The 21,137-nt window shown below is 41.9% G+C and overlaps 1 protein-coding gene across 2 annotated transcripts in view; it reads right to left on the minus strand.

Annotated features, from left to right (window-relative positions):
- fhod1 (formin homology 2 domain containing 1) overlaps positions 1–21,137 on the minus strand; it is a 74,896-nt gene that overhangs the window by 48,475 nt on the left and 5,284 nt on the right. For both annotated transcript variants that reach the window (XM_072671073.1, XM_072671072.1), the window contains exon 3: positions 19,734–19,798. In XM_072671073.1, the coding sequence (XP_072527174.1) occupies positions 19,734–19,798 (65 nt within the window). The remainder of the gene's footprint in view (positions 1–19,733; positions 19,799–21,137) is intronic.

Here is a 21,137-nt window from a genome sequence, read left to right on the forward strand (position 1 = left end):
AGTAGCTGAAAGGTCAGTACACTGGTAGTGGTATCTGAATGTGCAAGTGTAGTCAATTAGGTTGTTTTTAGCATAGGCGGTTAATATGAAGGTTGTTGATGTAGTGCTGTAGGTTCTAGGAGTAAGACACTGGTTAAATAATAGGACTGGAGTGAGCTCGGAGGAGAATAAACTGTACTCAGAAGATACACAGGAACAGGACCAAAAACAGGCATGGACAGTCACTAACAAGACACAGGACCTAGGACTTTGGGATAGACACTGGAGATCGGGCAGACACAGAGAGGAGAATTGATGGCTGGCTGGGTGGCAGAAGAGCATCTGGATGGACAGGAAACTGGTTGGCTGGCTGGGCTGTTGATTAGGAGGGCTTAGTGGCAAGCGCAGGAAGAGTGCCGGACCAGAAAAAGACACAGGCTGGAGACTGAGGGTTGATCAGGCTTGCAGAACAGGATTCAGGACAGGGGCAGGACCAGGACCAGGACCAGGACCAAGGACTGAGCTATAATACAGGTTCGGGAACATGAAAGGATTCAGAGACCTGAATGGACAAGAAGATAAGGTGGGACAAATATGTAGGATGATGTAGACACAAAGCATGGACAGTCGGCTGACCGAAGAAGTGGCTGACTGGGCAGGTAAGACTGGGAAGCCAGCTGAGCAGGATATTTACATTTACATTTACGGCATTTAGCAGACGCTCTTATCCAGAGCGACTTACAAAGTGCTTTGCTATTTACCCAAGAAAACCTTCGCTAGTTAGAATAGGCTAATAATTCCAAAGATACCTCTAAGCTTAGACATTGCTAAACACAATACAATAAGGCCACCATAGAACTATTCGTCCAAGTACTCTCTGAAGAGGTGGGTCTTCAGTCTGCGTTTGAAGACAGCGAGCGACTCGGCTGTTCGGACACCCAGAGGCAGCTCGTTCCACCACTTTGGTGCCAGGACAGAAAAAAGCCTGGACGCTTGTCTTCCGCGGATTTTGAGGGATGGTGGGTCGAGCCGAGCCGTACTTGAAGCTCGAAGGGCTCTTGGTGCGGATCGGCTTTTGACCATTGCCATCAGATACGGAGGGGCTGGTCCGTTCTTGGCTTTGTAGGCCAGCGTCAGGGTTTTAAATCTGATGCGGGCAGCTACAGGAAGCCAGTGGAGAGAACGCAGCAGTGGAGTGACATGGCTAAATTTTGGGACATTGAAGACCCGTGCCGCTGCATTCTGGATGAGTTGCAGGGGCCTGATGGTGCGCAGAGGGAGACCAGCCAGAAGAGAGTTGCAGTAAGCAAGTCTGGAAGTGACGAGAGACTGAACAAGCACCTGGGTGGCCTCTCTGGAGAGGAAGGGTCGAATTCTCCGGATGTTGTATAGAAGAAATCTGCAGGACCGAGTTATGTTTGCAACATGACTTGAGAACGATAACTGATCATCCATCACTACACCAAGGCTTCGGGCTTCAGTAGAAGGAGTGACCAGTGAGTTCTCAAAGGTGATGGCAAGATCGTTTCTTGGTCCAGCAGTTCCCGGGATGTACAGCAGACACAATGCTATGGGGAGTGCTATGCTCAATCAGTGAGCAGAGGAGCACTACTAGCACTTTTAAAGGCTTGTGATTGCACTTATCTAGGTATCAGGTAAAGCATGTTGTTTAGTTGTCAGGCATTGTGTCTGTATTGTTTATCTTGGTATTAGCTTTGACTCCTTGTATTTAGGTTTACTCTAGCCTTTTCATATTAGTTAAGGAAATTTTGAGTGGATAACTTACGTTTATGGCATTTAGTGGACACTCCTGCCCATAATTGGAAATGTAGGAGGAGTTGCTGTCTGAGCAGCAGACAAGGCAAGGAGCGTAGGAGCATTGTCCTACACTACTAGAAGGGCAGTGGCAATGTCCTCAGTTAAGAGGGGAACAGCAGCCTCAATACCTTTGGCCACTGCTGGGGCAGGAGCTTGGCTGTATTCAGGTATTAACAGAACTATGGTGCTATGGCACGCAGCCCCTGGGACTGTGGGGTTTGGGATCACAGAAGGAAATGGCAGACAGGTCCACAAGAAGGGTGTGGGTCCTCTGCCTCCAGAGAGGCATCTGTGAAATGGGTTGGCTTTCATTCTAAGAACTGCAGAGTGACATGGTGGCTGAACCTCAGACAGCAAAGTCCACATCAGAAAGTTCTTCTACCTCAGCATGTTCTGCAGCATACCTGTCCATGAGTGAAAGCTGTGGGAGAACCATTTTTGGTTCATCTGTCATGATGCAGACAGTAATTACTCTTCTGCTGCGTAGGATTATTTTTCTCTGATCATCTTCTGCTGGATTTTCTACGTTTTTGCTGCAAAACCAACAAGGAGTCTGGAAGCAAATAGGAGTCAATATACAATATGGATCAACTCAAGCTCGGACGCAAATCGGAGAGGACACATGAAGGCAAAACAGGACGTAAAACACAGAAGATAAAATGAAGTAAGTAAAGCATAAACAGGCTAAACTAATCCAATACTGCACTGTACAATACTACACCAATAGCTGTTGTGTAAGAGTGTTTTATTGACAGAATGTCAGTCCAGTAGTTACATTTTATAAAAAGTGCAAATGCATTTGTAAAATATAAATATTGTAGCACAGGGTCAAAGTTACCCTTTAACCTATATTTTCTATCCATTTCTTCTTGTTTGTTAGTTCTCTTCATAAAAGAGAGCAAAAATCTCAGTTTATTGTTTTTATTTATTTGAACACTTTAACCAGAAGTAGAATTAGCTAAATTAATTCTATTGGTCCATGGACAGCAGTATGAGATCGCAGGCATCTGCCAACACTGGCAGGGATGGATTCCTCCTCTCCCTCTGCCCTTAAAGAAGCTGGGAGAAAACAACGATGAGATCTCTTTACTGCTAAGTGCTCATGTCCTGAGGAGCAGTGATTAGTTTCAACTTTAACCTCCAACTTTTCCTCTGTCTGTAAATTGTAAATAAAACTCAAATTATTATATAAAACATATTACCTGTCTCTGTCTCTTTTTTACAGCCACGCCCACACTGAAGAGGTTACCATTATAACTGCCCACTTCTTGGCTCACTTTCTTATACGAAAAAAACCAAAAGAATGAATCTTTGGCTCATATTACACACAAATGCATATTGGTTTGCATTTATACATTGTATGAAATTAATGTTCCAGATATCCAAAGAGATCACAATCTCCCAGAACAAATCTCTGGAGTAGCATTTTTTTAATGGGGAATAGCATTTGCCAACTTTACACGTTACACATATACATTAATAAACTGTTTTTCAAATCTAGCTCTGGTAGATGGTCATTTACAGAACCTTGTCCAAACTAAAAAGTTCTATTGATAGAAAATTCTATTGTTCAATAGTATACAGAACCCTTTTTCCTAAAAGTCATTGTAAAGAAATATCTGTACATGTCTCTACATTTCATGAGCCATTCTGAAGTTCCGCCCTTTGTAACCAGACCTTAAATCAGTAAAAAGGGAAACTTAGCCTGCAGTCCAACATTCAATTTCTAGCAATGAGTATTTCTGTGCAACCAGACTCCAGTGTTGTAGAACTGTTATTTGAAGGTCAAGCTTCTTCCTTAGACTGCTGATGTGGCCAGAATCCTTCAGCATTTTAGAAACCAACTTCCAAAATTATACACAGAAAAAAAACATGCAGATTGGAATAAAGAAAAAGAAGATAATTGCAAAGTCATTTGCACATAAAGTAGCACAGACTGCTTGGATTGCTTTAGTATATAAAAAAGTAGCTGGGTCATACTACAGTCCAATTCAGGCACATCACAGACCTGCTCAGACAACCCACATGAGATCAAGCAAAAATAACTGCAATAAAAATAACCTGCACACATGAACCCGCTGCTCAGCTGAAATCATGAACAATTCCTCTTTCCTTTCCTCCTTAACCCCCCTCTCCCCAAAACACACCTTTGTCCTGAAGCCAATTAAAATAAATTCATAAATAAATAAATAAAATAATAATAATAATAATAAAAAAAAACCCACACAATATCTTTAGAGAAAAAAGGAAGACACTTTTTATAAAGTGGCCTGTGGAGACACATGAGTGGACAGTAACTTCAGGTGCAGAAAACATCAGGGGTCACAGTTTTGAGTCCTTTGTTTGTACTGTACAGGTGGAACCACACAGACCAGCCAAAACCAAACAGATTAACTGTTAAAACTAAAGTATCATTCAATACCGATTCGGTTTTCTCCGCCATGTTAAAAGGTTGAAGGTCACCTCAACCGGGAACTCCGGTACCAAACTTCTCTCCAAATTTCCTACTAGAAACCACCACTTGAGGGGCTGTTCATGTGCAGCTACCAAGTCGGGAACCTTTTCATTCTGATAGCTCGTGAACGTAGCGCAACTGATCTGGAGGTTGCCAGATTCCGCAAAACAATGCAATTTCTGTAATACGTGAAAAAACGGGGCACAAGAGCAGGTTTTCTCCAAGAAATAAACGAATACGTAAATAAGAGTAACATGTAAAAGGACATTTAGGTTTCTTATGACGATCCATCAAACTTGCCACACTCTTTTGCCCCTTCTCAGCTAAAAATGTACTACAGCTGCCCATCTACCCTTAGCTTGCGGCTATTCAATACAGCGCAGTTAGTCAGAGTGGCACGATCATTTTCTATAAATCGGGTCTGTAATCAATATCAGTCCCTTTCGACAACGAGTGTACATTTAGAAAGTTGTCCAAAACGAAATCTATTGATTTCAACATTATTACCCACAAATGAATTACAAAACGAGACAAGACTGAAAACATGGCAACCCTGACCGGAGAGCCGCGGCAGCGTTTAATTAACTCCAAATTAACTTAAAAATTATTTTAGCTAAATATTTCACCAGGACCCATTACTTGTATTTAAATCTGTATTAAATGTAAAAAAAATATAAAAGTAACAGATTTAATATAAATTCTCATCACCTACAGCTTCTACAGGTGAGTACAGACTACATTCTCTAACTGTTATTGAGGAGTTAGTCATTTACTTTTCTATTGTATTCGTGATACAGGCTGATATTAGGTAAACAGAACCGAATCTGACTTTTGTAAACACTGTTTACGGGTCAAACGATTGCGGACTAAGAAACCCCTCATATCAACATTTAAAACAATTTAACCCCAATTGCTTGGTTTAGGTGTACTGAGAGCTGGGCCAGTTCAATAGCAGAACAATGAGTAAATACTGAGCCATGTGCTTTTCTCCACAGCTTCTTTCTCCTCTACTTCATTCTCTTTCAGTTCCACTCCACTGGAAACACCTTTACCCCACCCACTCCACCCCACTCCACTGGAAACACCTTCACCCCACCCACTCCACTCCACTGGAAACACCTTCACCCCACCCACTCCACTCCACTGAAAACACCTTCACCCCACCCACTCCACTCCACTCCACTCCACTGGAAACACCTTCACCCCACTCCACTCCACTCCACTGGAAACACCTTCACCCCACTCCACTCCACTCCACTCCACTGGAAACACCTTCACCCCACTCCACTGGAAACACCTTCACCCCACTCCACTCCACTGGAAACACCTTCACCCCACTCCACTCCACTGGAAACACCTTCACCCCACTCCACTCCACTGGAAACACCTTCACCCCACTCCACTCCACTGGAAACACCTTCACCCCACTCCACTCCACTGGAAACACCTTCACCCCACCCACTCCATTCAATCATCCATATTGCATCACATCACATGGACGACACCCGCTTCACATCCCTCCACGCGGAGGTGGTCCCAGGACCAGAAGAAAAGAAGAGGAGCGACGTCAAACGGCCCTGCCCCCACCTGTTCTCGCCTTCACCTCTCCCAGCCAAGAAGAGGAAGATCTCTACTGCCCCTGAAGACCTGGACCCTGTGAAGAATGAAGACCAGAAGAAACCACAGCCAGGCCCCAGCACAACCGCACACGCGCCTGCTGAGAAGAAGCCCGCCCAGGCCATCGTTCCAGTTACACACGGGATGGTGATCAGGAAGAACTCCACGAACGAGCTGGCCAGGAGAGTTCCTGTGTCGTCGTTGCCACCTGATCGACGACCTTTCCTGGTACGAGCCTTTGACGTGGCTACGCAACGTGGACCACTTTTTCTATCTGGTTCGATGGCATGAACAGCACTTCCTCGGTCGTGGCAGCATCGTCTTCATCTACATGCTGTGCCGAGACACCATCTCACCGGAGATTGCCAGCAAGGAGGAATTGAAGGCCGTGCTTCTCACCTGCTTTTATGTGTCCTGCGCCTACGTGGGCCGTGAGACTTCCTACCCGGCCAGGCCCTTCATGGTGGAAGGTGACAGGATGGCCTTCTGGGACCGCACCCTAGCAATCACCAGACGCCTGAGTGGTCAGATGCTGCGGCTCAACAACAGCCCACAGTTTTTCGCAAAGGTCTTTGCTGACCTGAAGAACAGGAAGGACCACTGAAGGAACTGGCTGATGAAAGGAGGAGGACGCGACACAAAATAATAATAATAATAAGAAAAAGAAGAAGAAATTAAGCCTTTAATTGCTTTAAAAATACCAAAAACAGACAGAGGTGATTAAAAATTAGGGATTAATAATGACAACTCAAGACAAATATTCTCGAGATTTAAAAAACTAAATGATGCAGCTGAAATTTATTTTTCAAAATCAACTAGACAACGGAGCTGAACTAAAATGGAGATATAAAAGTAGCTGAAAGGTCAGTACACTGGTAGTGGTATCTGAATGTGCAAGTGTAGTCAATTAGGTTGTTTTTAGCATAGGCGGTTAATATGAAGGTTGTTGATGTAGTGCTGTAGGTTCTAGGAGTAAGACACTGGTTAAATAATAGGACTGGAGTGAGCTCGGAGGAGAATAAACTGATATTTTACTCAGAAGATACACAGGAACAGGACCAAAAACAGGTATGGACAGTCACTAACAAGACACAGGACCTAGGACTTTGGGATAGACACTGGAGATCGGGCAGACACAGAGAGGAGAATTGATGGCTGGCTGGGTGGCAGAAGAGCATCTGGACGGACAGGAAGCTGGTTGGCTGGCTGGGCTGTTGGAAACAGGATTCAGGACAGGGGCAGGGGCAGGACCAGTACCAGGACCAATACCAAGGACTGAGCTATAATACAGGTTTGGGAACATGAAAGGATTCAGAGATCTGAATGGACAAGAAGATAAGGTGGGACAAATATGTAGGATAATGTAGACACAAAGCATGGACAGTCGGCTGACCGAAGAAGTGGCTGACTGGGCAGGTAAGACTGGGAAGCCAGCTGAGCAGGACATTTGGGGAGTGCTATGCTCAATCAGTGAGCAGAGGAGCACTCCTAGCACTTTTAAAGGCTTGTGATTGCACTTATCTAGGTATCAGGTAAAGCATGTTGTTTACACCTAGTTGTCCGGCATTGTGTCTGTGTATTGTGTATCTAGGTATTAGCTTTGATTCCTTGTATTTAGGTTTAAAGGCGTAGTTGGACTCTGGCCTTTTCATATTAGTTAAGGAAATTTTGAGTGGATAACTTACGTTTATGGCATTTAGTGGACACTCCTGCCCATAATTGCAAATGTAAGAGGAGGAGTTGCTGGCTGAGCAGCAGACAAGGCAAGGAGCGTAGGAGCATTGTCCTACACTACTAGAAGGGCAGTGGCAACGTCCTCAGTCAAGAGGGGAACACCAGCCTCAATACCCTTGGCAACTGCTGGGGCAGGAGCTTGGCTGTATTTAGGTATTAACAGAACCATGGTGCTATGGCACGCAGCCCCTGGGACTGTGGGGTTTGGGATCACAGAAGAAAATGGCAGACAAATCCACAAGAAGTTCAGCCATATAGAGAGTGTGGGTCCTCTGCCTCCAGAGAGGCATCTGTGAAATGGGTTGGCTTTCATATTAAAAACTGCAGAGTGACATGGTGGCTGAACCTCAGATAGCAAAGTCAACATCAGAAAGTTCTTCTACCTCAGCATGTTCTGCATTTGCCAAATTCATGCACAGAGAAAAAGTGTGTGAACTTCACTTAGGTTGTGCAAGTACTTTTGGAAACAGGAAAGATACTGGATCCCAGATAAACAGATCTCTCTCTCTCTCTCTCTCTCTCTCTCTCTCTCCCTCCCTCCCTCCCTCCCTCTCTCCCTCCCTCTCTCCCTCCCTCTCTCCCTCTCTCCCTCTCATATATATATATATATATATATATAAAATCCAGTATACTAGTAAAACTACTATGACTACAGAGGCCTTGCTGAAATACTCATTTCTCTACTAGCTAAACACTTGACATGTCATTATTAAGCCCTATATGAGGGACACTACGAATTTAACAAACAACCTCCAACTCTTAACCCAATTAAAACAGAAAAGACTGGAAGAACATTCAGTCTTGTGAAATCTGCAACTGTAAGTTATATGTTTAAGTCACATGTCTTCACTACTGGGACTATGCTGACTGCATATCCGATTATGCGTCAGAAAACTTGCTCTGCGTGGCCGGTCAGGAGGACCCACCAGAGTCTATTGTCTACGAAGTTCTGGCACAGGAAGTCATTACAGGCAGAACACAAATAAGGGTGAAAAACAGGCTGAACACAGCTAGAGGAAAGTTAGTCATGAGGATTTAGGTCAGCTAGTTTGCCCTCAGTGCAATCAATGCCATTAACCGATAAAGAATAGATGTTTACGAGTGATAAGTGTTACTGGAAATTACAGGCATACATTTAGAACTGTTCACAAGGTCAACATCATGGTCATTCATGACCAGCAAGAAAGCATAATTTGCCTCTTTCGGTTTGGTTACTAGGGTTGACGAGTTAGCAGTGGAAGCATGTGCCAGCCTTCACTTTCCCATCATGTGATCTAGGAAAGCCATGCTAGCATATGGGAATTAGCAATTAATAACAAAATAACAAAAATTAATAACAAAATATACTGTGTAGTTTGTAAGTGTACACTGTTAATACAACCTGGGTCTTCACGGGTTCATGACAAATCAAATATCCATTTGAATGTGTTAAGGGTTCTTTACCTGGCTTAAATGGTTCTTCAAAAACAGAAAATCTCTGGTAGATGGTTCTTTGCCAAACCATAGAAAAATGGTTCCATGTATAAATGTAAAGGTTTCCACTGCTGTTTTGTTTCTCAATACTATATAGGACACATTTTGCTAAAAGCCATTGTAAAGAGATCATCTGCATTTCTTGAACCATTCTAATAGGTTTCATCCTTTGTAGTTCCTAATCAGTGAAAACTTTGTTCAAGAGCCTACAACCCAACATTTAAAATAGTATTTAATGTCATATTTTTGTGACACCAGACTCCAGTGTTCGAGAACTGTTATTTGAAGGTCAAGTCTCTTCCACAGACTACTGATGTGGCCAGAATCTATCAGTATTTAAGAAGCCAACTTGGTAGCTTCCAAAATTATACACAAGACAAAAATATGCAGATTGGAATAAGGAAAATCATTGCAAAGTTATTTGCACAAAGTAGCACAGACTGCTCTGAATGCTTTAGTATCAAAAAAGTAGACGAGCACTGCAGTGAAATGCAGCTCTGGCCCCAAAGCTGGATCATACAGGCACAATACAGGCACACCACAGACCTTTTCAGAGGCCGGCATACAAGTGGGCTGAAAATCCTCCTAGAGCTAAACCCCAGGTTTTGTTCTCACTGGGCTTTGCTGCTCTGAAACCTGATAGGATGTGAAAACACCAGCAGTTCCTTCTGTTATGACTTCGTAAAAGGGTAAGAATAGAAAGTGACGTCATCTTCTAGATAGGATGTTGCCTTTGAATTAATAAAAACAGCAGGAGACAAATGGCTGACTACTTAATCCTGCTCAACCCACCTGAGGTCAAGCAAACACACCATTGTCCTGAAGCCAAAAACAAACAATAAATCCTCAGACAAAAAAAAAGGTACGCAATTTTTATAAACTGGCCTGTGGAGACATGTCTGTACTCACAAGTGGACAGTCTAACATCAGCTGTAGTAAACGCCATAGTTCTGGTGGGTGAGAATCCTTTGTTTGTACAGTTTGCACTGCACAGGTGGAACTACACATCCAAATATGGCTACATGCAAAAAACAGAGCAAGAGCACATTCTTCACAAGAGGCCTAATGCAGCACAATCTAAATTATTCCCAGAATCTGGTTGTGTTCAGCTGGTCAGGATCTTTGAAAAGAGCCACTCTGCACTGTAATACATCACCATCTTTAAATATAAAACCATGCTCACTCCTCATCGTACCTCACTAAGATCATGAAAATAAATTTAGCCCAGCCTCAAATAAGAAGGGTCACAATCAAAGGGCACGAGACAAACCACGCCTAATTTGGTTAGTAAGTGATTACAACTTTTCCTTGAGTGAGTATCATCTGATATCTATGGGACATTATTTCCAAATATTACAAACCTGCCAAATGAGCCGTTTTAACTGAAGCACTTTACTTAAGCATCACCGTGTGTGCCATTTCAGGCTAGATTTGTTGCACGATCATTCAGGACAAAATGATGTTCATATTTGTCTGAAAGGATTTCAAAGAATGTGAATTAATGACTGGTCTTCTGATTAATCTGATGGGTTGGTGTTTCGGTTGCAGTTTGAAACTAGGTGGTGGCTGGCTTTGCATGCCTTGGAAGAGACTGGTGCTCATCCTAGTGTCAAGTTACAAGCAGGTGAGTCAATTGACTATACCAAATTGGAAGGAAAAAAAAATGTATTTATTTATTTTACAATGGTTAAGAGAGCTACACATATAACCTCATCACTACAATGCTCAAAAGTGATTACAGACCACAAAAGAGATCGCTAACAAGCTTCTGAAATAGTCGGCCTGAGGAAGCAACTCAACTGTTTTTATGACTATCCAGAGAGTGGCTGCAGTGCGGCTGCTGTAGGTCATCTGGCTTTATTTACCTCCTCTGCGGTATTCAGGGAGCACTGATTCTTATCTGCTGACTGCCCTGTGTGGAATATAAGCACCCCTCAAGATCCCAGTTTGTTCTCTGGTCTTAAAGCAACACTACAAACATTCAAACAGTGGTAAGAGGTTCTTACTGTAGTCATAATTCTTTTCCAGCTTCTTATACCATAGAGGCTGTTTGTTATTGAGCCTTTAAGGCTGATATACAAACGACCTCTGTTCTGATTGGTTGTAATGGACTGCATCTCATTCAAGAGGCAGTCTGTTGTGTAGTTTACACAAAGCAAACCAAGACTGAGGAACCTCGAGGATCTTCAGGCACTGCTTGTTCTTTACATTGTGCCAAAATGTCAATTAAATGTACAAATAGAAATGCTCCAAAATTATTTGGACCAAAAAACCAAGTCAATTAGTCAATGCACCCCTATTGCACACTAAAAGCAAGGGCTTAAGCAGGGACAAGTTGGTTTCCCATGATCTTGCTAGCACAACATAGAATGGCTTCAAGACGGGCCAGTTACTGTAGGACTTGGTTTCCAGACCACAATCATGAGGCCAAAGAAAAGGGTTTCATTTATATATACATTTTTTTAAATTCATTACAGTCTTGCAGAATGCATAAAAGGAGAGGACAGAGCTTTATCTGGTCACGTGGTAGCAGGCAGTGCAGAGTACTACAGCATGTAAGAATGTAGTCACCAGTGCCAGTGCTTTAATTTGTGATAAGCTTTTATGGTTAGTTCAGTGAAGGGGTCAGTAATGCACATATGAGCCATCCACGGCTGGCACTTTGCCTTTTTGTGAGAGGCCAAAAGAGAGGGAGAACTTGATACACACTTTGTCAATTACTCAAACACAGAGGGCACTAAATGGATTTGTACCAAGTAAACACAGATACTCAGGTCACGCTCGTGTTATGATAACCTCTGGCCTTCATGGGCTGAACATAACTCCAACAGTGTTGCTTTTTAACTGGCCTGGCATGAATCTGTCAGTACTTTGTGTACTGTTGCATACAAACTTTTATTGCTTGAAGAACTACACTAAAATGGACAGAAATATTGGGACACACCCCTTTTAATCTTTGAATTCTAGTGTTTTATTTAGTCCCATTACCACAAATGTATAAAAACAAGCACCCAAACATGCAGTCTTCCTTTACAGACATTAGCGAAAGAATGGGTCATTCTAAAGAGCTCACTGAATTCACTGTGTTACTGGAATTGGACGCCAGCAGTCAGTCAGTTTGGTAAATTTCTTCCCTCCTGGATAGTCCATCAACTGTGAGTGGTATTACTGAAATGTTTAGGAACCACAGCAACTCTGTCACAAAGTGACAGGCCACTTAAAGTTATAGAGTGGGATCGCAGATTGCTTAGGGGCATGGTGCAATGATCTCAGCGACAGCAGAGTTTCCCCCCTGCACGCAGCGGCATGGGTCGTCTTCACCGTTTCTAAATTCAGCCATGTTACTCCACTGCTGCGTTCTCTTCACTGGCTTCCTGTAGCTGCCCTCATCAGATTCAAAACACTGACGCTGGCCTACAAAGCCTAGAACTCAGGACCAGCCCCTCCGTACTTGATGGCAATGGTCAAAAGCCGATCTGCACCAAAAGCCCTTCGAGCTTCAAGCACGGCTCGGCTCGACCCCCCCCCCCCCCATCCCTCAAAATCCACAGAAGACAAGCGTCCAGGCTTTTTTTCTGTCCTGGCACCAAAGTGGTGGAACGAACTTCCCCTGGGTGTCCGAGCGGCAGAGTCGCTCGCTGTCTTCAAACGCAGACTGAAGACCCACCTCTCCCGAGAATACTTGGACGAATAACAGAGTGGTCACCTCTTTGACTTGTGTTTAGAAGTGTCTTAAATAGCTGAGGTTATTCTTAAGTATATAGCAAAACACTTTTGGAAGTCGCTCTGGATAAGAATAAAGACTGAGACTAAAGATCAGAAAATGCAGGTTTGGCCGAGGTTTCCTAGAGCTTTTAAGGAACATTTATTGTCAACACTGACTTTCTGAGGGAGCTGTCCCAAGGCCTGAAGTAAAATCAACCCTGTATGAGTGGTTGATATGGGCAGGGTCTGTAATAAACACAAACACAGAAGCAGATATTCCTGAAGGATGACTCATTGAATACCATGTGATCCTGTCTGGCAATTCTTGGCTTGGAGCAGGCCTGACCCTTGTGCAGATACATCCTCCCCAGATGACACCAACAGCTGAGGCGGCCCGGGGAAAGCCATTTCAAAAGAGATGCTCTTTACACGAGGCAGTTAAAGCCACGTGGTGTTCCTCAGAGAAAATCCACCATAGGCCTGTGAAATGCCTGACTGCTGAAACTCAGGCTTTAGACAGAAGCTGTCAAAGAGCAGAGGCACTCCAGCCAGGAGAAGATACAGAAGGGGAAGCGATCTTATTCTGTGGCAGGTGAAAAAGCTACGCTAATAATAATAAAAAAAGAAAATGCCTAGAGAGTGCCCTGGGCATTACGAAAAAAAGGCAGACATTAATAACTTTGGGGTGTCTGTAGGGCCTGTTTGAAAGCTGCGAACAGAAGAAATTTAACAGGGTTGGCTGTAAATACTGCTAGCCGTTATACCAGGGTCATATCTCCATAGTGGACAGATATGGATTGAACATGCCCATTTGCTTCTATTTGTTACCAATGAAATCCTATTATTTACTAGTCCTCCTCACCATCCAACTGTTTCATGTAGTACTAAAAATAAGAAAAATAATTTGACTTAATAGTAGAACCATTTTTACTGCAAAGCAGAACCATTTATTAACTACTCTCTTTGTGCCAATATTCAAATTATTCTGATGTGCAATGAATGCAACTTTTTAAAGCCAAAAATTACCTGCAGTGCAAGTACCCAGAAATCAAGCGTTCATTAATTTAATAACAATGGTATTTTTTCAAAAGAGATCACATCAGGAACAACAAGACAAAGGGTTCATATCTTTAGCAGTTTGCATGTATGCTTTCACAGGAAACATACACACTGCTGTATAAATAGCTATGGCAGGTCTTTACTAAACCACCCTTGTCCCTGAGGACAGGCTCCACCAGAGGCCCTCAGCAAAGCAGCTCTCTCAGTATTGCACACTGTACTGTAAAAATCAGTCATAGACGACACAAAGATCTGCACAAAATCAACGCCCAAAACAAATCACACCAAGTAAAAGTTAAAAAGCATCCATGAATATTTGAACAGAGACACACTTATCATTCTGCCTCTGTATGCAATGTGTATTATATGTGCAAGTCATAGCGCTGTAACTTTTTTTTTTTTTAGGATTGGGACACAAACAAATAAAATATATATTTTACACCCCACAATTAAGCAATAGTCTTCCAAATATGTTGCAATATTCCTGATTTCTTTGGGAATTAAACAAGACATCCAGAGTTTGAAAGACTGGAGACCGGCAAATCTGCCTGCCCTGACCAGCAAAATTAGCTTTATTAAACAGTCACAGCTACCAAACTTTATTGCTTAGATTAAAAAGGTTATTATAGTTCATTATAAACCAATGTATCTGAAACCTACATTTTGTTTTATGAAGTGGTCTGTCAATATTTTACCTCTTGATTAAGCTAGCTAAAAATGTTCTGTTACTATTCATTTTAGAGTTTTCAGGCAGTGCAAAGTTAGCAAGAAATTTAACATTGGCTCAACATCAGCTATATCTGTCAAATAAGACATACACCATTATGGATGAAAGTAAAGGGAGATCTGCTTATTCATTGAAGCAGAATAAGGGTAAGGAAATCAAGGGAAAGGAAAGTCAGTTAGCAGAAAGGCACACTAAACTCTCTTTAGTTCAACACCCTTTGACTGAATCAGTTGTTTCAGTGAGGCCTGGTTCAGAGCAGAAGCTTCAGAGCGCAGTTCTGTTGACCACCCCACATAAAACCATGAAATAGAAATAGAAGCCCAGCGCCCTGCGGGATGACCTATCTGCAGCATGGCATTTCCTGTTGGCCACTTTAAATGATACTGTTCCGCTCTGAGAGAATTACAGTGGGAATGATTCAACAAAAACCTTCAGCGAGCAACACTGCCATTAGGCCCCGAGAGCAGTTCAGCTTCTATTCTCTGTGACCCAGGCAGTCGTCTTCATCTCCATGTCTCCATCAGTCAGTCAGATCTAATCTATCTGATCTTTCCTTTTCCTTGCAGCAAACATATTTAGTCAGTTTGTTGTTTCTTCCTTCGTTTCTGATGCAGTTGTATGTAATGAAAGTCTCCTCAGCCTGGTAATAGTATTTCCTTCAACAGTATACTGTATGACTTTGCTATGAATATTATAAATAATGCTATGCTTGACTGACCCTTTCAAGCATGATGAAAATGACCAATATGGTTAAAGATGATCAATAGTATATTAAGTATAATAAAGTATAATATTCAAATCTTCAGTTCACACAATACGTATTGTAATCGGTTGCACTGGACAACAAAGAGCACCAAATGACAAAAATAAATAAATAAAAACTATTGGCACAGTGAGTCACAAGTTAAAAAAACAAAACAAAACAACAAAAAAAACAAAAACAACAACACACAACTGAGTAGCTGATGACAGCTGGCTCTTGATTTCCAGATAATGATTTACTTTAATTTTTTAAACAATGCTTTGGAGTCTGCACTTGTGTCTGAGTGAGTTTCCTGCAACTCACAGGAAATGAACACACAGTTAAACTGAAAACTACAGGCATTCCCAGCATCCTCTTAAACCAGTCACAACAGCCATGTTCATAACCATTTAAGACAGATTAAACACCACCTTGTTGACTGTGCCAAGGATATGATTAACTACCAACACAAACAGCATTCCTTTGTTTAGGCTCTTCAAAAAGTCCCCACAGATCTCACTTTCCCTGAAAGATGCCTTCAGACATCATTTACAACCGAATGGCTCGTTTTGTAACACAACAGGAAAACATGGGAGGATAAATACAGCCACACTCTCCTTTCCAGAATGACCAGTTGCCTTCTCTCAAACTTAAGGCAAGAGCGTGTGGAATGTTAAAGTGTTGACTGGTGGCCTCAAACTTCTTGAACTTCATTCCAGGTCTCTTCATCTTTAATTATTAATTGTATATAATAAGTAATTGTATGCAGTCTAGTAGTACACTAACATTTATTGGTAGCATTAAGTACATATATAATACTATTTGATGGCCTTCATGGTTAGCAACATTAGTATTACTGACTGGATCATAAGTTTAATTACTTAATCTGCCCATTACCTTCCTTCCTAATTGCTGCCGGTGTACAAGTACATTACTTAGGTCCTCAAATGTAATAATTGTCATAGAAATGCCCTATGTACACTAAGCAGTCAAATACATTAATAAAAGGTAATGAGGGCAAATAAAAACACTTCAGCAAAAGAGCAAACAGGAGTCATTAATTCCACTCTGACTGAACAGCACATATTCCCAATATCCACAGTACACTGGACCAAGTTCCAGAATGAGGACCGCCTGACCTCCTATTGACCGTGTTCTAGAAAAGAGGCTGGGGATTACAGAGAGAATGCACGGACGCATTTGGTTCAGACAGCTGACTCTATATTAGAATTAGAATAAGGTTTGGCAGCTTTCTGGGTGACACAAACAGCCTGTAGATTTCAGGTCTGATAAAGATTGGAGGAAAAACTAAACACAAAGCAAATTGTTCACAGACTGAGGGAGTGTATGAGGGAAAAAGTTCTTAGAAGGAAAACCACTCAACTACCAAGTGCTGCAAGACGGCAACACAGGAAAACATGAAGTACAGCTAATTTGGTGAACATTTCCCACAGAATTCCTGCCCCTTATGAGCGCACCATCTCACCAGTGCTCAGAACAGGTATAAAAGATTATGAAAGTTCTCTGGAGGAAACGTTAAATAAAATGAAAAACCTCAGTTAATCTATGTGCAGGAGTTGCCTGTGGTCATTTACAACCAAATGATTGTAAAGGTTTACTATGAAAATACAAATAAAGCAATATTAGATGACTGGTGATGTACATTTTGGAGAACACAAGATAAACGTTAAGGTTGTAGCCCCTGAACTGGCTACGTCATCCTTTATCGTATGGTCTGTGCATCTGTGGTGCACATAAACATGGCAACCATTGCATTGGTTTTCATTACTTTTAGTAACAACCTGGCTTTCACTAAGGAATCTGCATTAAATCACAGGTGTTGAAAGCTGTAAGTAAGTCTTTTATAGTAAATTGTCATTTACAGGCGACAATGAAGCACGCAGAAAGGTCCTTTTTTGACAGACAGGTGCCCTAGTTCCCTGACCTGGAATGTATGTGGGATTCACCCTCTTAATACACAAAACAGGTGAACTGGTCTATCCTGCTAAGGCACATGCCCTTCTACACGCCTACTCTTTTAGCTAACAAATAAGCAGCAGTACAGTAGGGTGGGAATAGCTTTCACTAAAGAAGCACTTCAGCAGCAACCTCAAATTACATCTGTTCTTCACAGTCATCTCTCAACAGCACTCAATAACCCAATTAATATCAAGAACATTCAGTATTAGTGCTGTCTGTATTAATTACATAGCTAATCAAGCAATAGATTAATGATTTTAATGCTTAGATGATCGGTTTATGTCCATAAAAGGCCTACAAAGCCTTAAAATATATGTTTAGAGGTTTCCACACAGTCTAAGCCAAAAGCCAAACGTTCTACTATGGAGGTACTGGAAAAAGGACTCAATGAAGGTGGAACGTTTTGGTTCTGTATAGCAGTTTTAAAAGGGGCTATAAAGAACAGTCTACTAAAGGTTTCTTAAGTTTCTACCAAAATAAAGAACCTTTTTAACCAGGCAAAGAACCATTTAAACATTGAAATAAATATAGTTCTTTTGCTGAAGTAACTGTCTCTACTGTCCAGGTGAAGTCCTTCTACTAGATTTTGGAGCATTGTTGTGAGGATTTGATTGCATTCAGCGACAAGAGCACAATTGAGGTCAGGATATTGGATCATCACCCTACCTTATCCCCAACTCCATAGTTCATCCCAAAAAGTACTGTATGGAGCACAATTACTCCAGAACCACAACAAAAACACCCATACTGTCAAACATCTAAATGTGACCCCCCAGTCCAGTTCAAATGAGTGAGAATTACACAAGGTCAAGACAAAACCAACATATTGTTTAACAGGATGTTGAAAGTTCTCATCTGTGCAATGTACAGAGGAGCTGAAGACACACTAACGTGTGTGATCTAATTTATAAAAAAAAAAAGAAAAAAAAAAAAAAAAAAAAGAAAACTGATGAGCCACTAATGGAAAGCACAGACAAATAAACACAGTCACCTCTTCCAAATGTACTGTTTAAGTCACACAATGTTCAACTGGAAAAAAATGACTATTAATAGCTTTTACAGCTAGAGAAAGAGCCCATTTATGATGAACCCAGGAGACACAGCCAAGCCCATATTAAGGCCTATGACTGTTGTAGTCATGCCCCTGAACAGGGCACCCAATACATCTTTTTTTAAGTAAGTAATTATTTAAACTTTGTGATTTAGCCCAAACATGATCAATTGGTCAAGACATGTTCAATGTCAGAAATCACTTCTGGAGCGCCAAGGACAGTGGAACCAATAAGTAATAGAAGCTTACCACCAGATGGGAATCATGCAAACTGCATGAGTAAAATCACCACAAACCATGTGGAGTTGTGGAGGACTGTCAAATGGACTTGCTTCTGGGGGTTTCTGATGCAGACATAATAAGTTAGTGTCAAACTACGCCAACTGCTCAAAACTGCTTATGGCAAAGCATAGCCTGAAGTTGAAAAGCCAATGCATGGGGTCGACCACCATGGACATCACCACAAATAGCAAGCAACCAATCAAGATAATAATGGAAATAAATAATAATGGCAGCACTGAAAAGTTTACTATTCTAGCATTTGGCTGACATGCCAGGTCATCAGATTAGTTAACATTATGCACTGCTAGGTTTGATTGGTCTGAGCTCAACACCTCTCCTTTAGTGAACTTGTTTAGGCTCTGGCCCAATCATTTTATGGCTGTGGCATCACTGGAGATCATACATCTCAAACATCTCTGACCAGAAATCCCAGAGAGCACAATCAGCCTGGCTCTCTCTTGGTGGGTACCTCTGGGTGGGTACCCCCCTCCCTCATTGCTCATTGCGATGCTAGCCAGTATGGGTGTTAGCTGATGCAACAGAACTGATGCTAGCAGCAGCTCAAAAAGATGTGGTTGGCTGGCTTTACATGACTGAGGAAGCACATGCTAGCCTTCACTCTTTACAGTGCTGATAGCACTGTGTGATGGGAGAGTTTCATCTAATGGGTGGACATTGGTCACAGTGTAGCATAGATCTTAAACGTAGTCTCACATCCTTCTATTAATCCGGCATTATACATAAAAACAACTGATTAAACCAGTAATCAAACTTGCATATTCAATCGGTGGAAAAAGTCCTCAGTTCATTATTTACTGCTGTCTTGGATCTCTACAGCAGCCAATGTCACTCCAACTGCAGCTGAGTTGGAAAACTGTACGTCAAAGATAACCAAAAAAGGGATAGAAATGATTTTAGCATGGCTGGCACTGTGGGCCTTTTCCCTCCACAATCCCATGGGAGCTCCTGGAAAAAAGGAAAAGCTGAACTCCAACGGAAAAACAGGGATGATTCTTTTGCTACCTCAGCATTACCAGAGGGTTTTACTCCTGGGTTTAAGCCAAATCGTTCACCAGCGTTTGGGTTAAGAGGAAAGAAAAGGTATTCTTACCTAGGATGGAGTGGACACGCACTGACAGCTGGGTGCGGAGGATCAGAATTGGCTTTTTGCCTATTCTGTAAACACAGAGAGAAAAATACAGTCATGTCAGTAAAATAAGCATGGCTGTGGTTGTCCGTGGGTACAGTTACAGCTACAGCTAAATGCTTTAGAGATTTTGTGGGGGTACTGAGTTCATTCACTGATCTTGTGTCAGCACTGTGGTTAGATTACTTCTCACCAAAAACCACACACTGCATAAATACAATTAAAAGGGACAGTTTGGTTTTAAATTTACACATTTTCTCCATTCTAGAAATGTAGGACAAGACATATTTGGTGTCCAAAGATTCTTTATGTTACATTGGAACTAGAATGCCAGATCAGCATTGCATAAACTGTAAGCCTAGATCAGACTTCATTGATATGAAATAAAAAAAATAAAAAAATGCAATCAAATAGTACAGTCAAATCTCAGATGAAAGTATTGAACTACTCAAGTTAGACACCTAACCTATACAAATCAACTATGTAAGGGGGCAAAATTATCCTGAACAGCTAAAAAAAAAAAAAAAAAAAAAAAAAAAAACCCAGTAGCAACCGCAAGCTTACCTAAAATCAAACAAAGTACTGGACACCTACACTATTTTAGGGCAAACAAGTCCGAACAATTAAGGATCCATTTAAATAAATGATGGGTTAGATTTCAGTTTGTGAATGTATTTGCTGCACAACCAGTCGGACTTATACTAACGCAGTTACAATTCCAACATCACATTATATGCCCATACAGTGCAGCACTAATGCAGATGGATGAAGGGATACATAATCCATGTGAGGACTACACCACACACAGACACAGTCAAAGGAGCCAATGGGGATTATGGTATGGAAAGTCAGAGCACAGGCATGGAAAGTATGCTTCACAAGAGTCAGCTGCTAAAATCGGAGCACTTTATGGCCCAGATTTTCTTGAAGGTGTTGTATGTGGTGAGAGTGCGCGCACACACACAAACCAATTCACCGTCTTGCATTTTCCAAGTGCTATTTCAAGTGACGCGTTTCCTGCTGGCTCTCCTGTATGCAGCGTGGAACCTGACAAAGTTCCAGATGTGACTACACTCCTGCTGGGGAGTACGAACTCGCATTAACATCATGCCCTTATAAAACTAAAGGCTGGCCTTGAACACATTTACAGCATGTATGCTTCGCTGCAAAGCAAACAAGGGCTTTTCAGGGCAACATGTTGCATTCACAGACATGGAAAATGTTGCTCCAAGGAAAACAAGACGGGGACTGCATCAGTAACAGAAAGCCTTTCTTTTCCCTCCTCTGATCACGGTTTTCCTCGTAGGCCTTAGTCATCGGTTACATCACTAAGGACTGCTACTGTGTTTGCTTATTTAATAAGCCTGC

This window comes from Salminus brasiliensis, chromosome 25, assembly GCF_030463535.1.
Source record: "Salminus brasiliensis chromosome 25, fSalBra1.hap2, whole genome shotgun sequence".
Classification (NCBI taxonomy): Eukaryota; Metazoa; Chordata; class Actinopteri; order Characiformes; family Bryconidae; genus Salminus; species Salminus brasiliensis.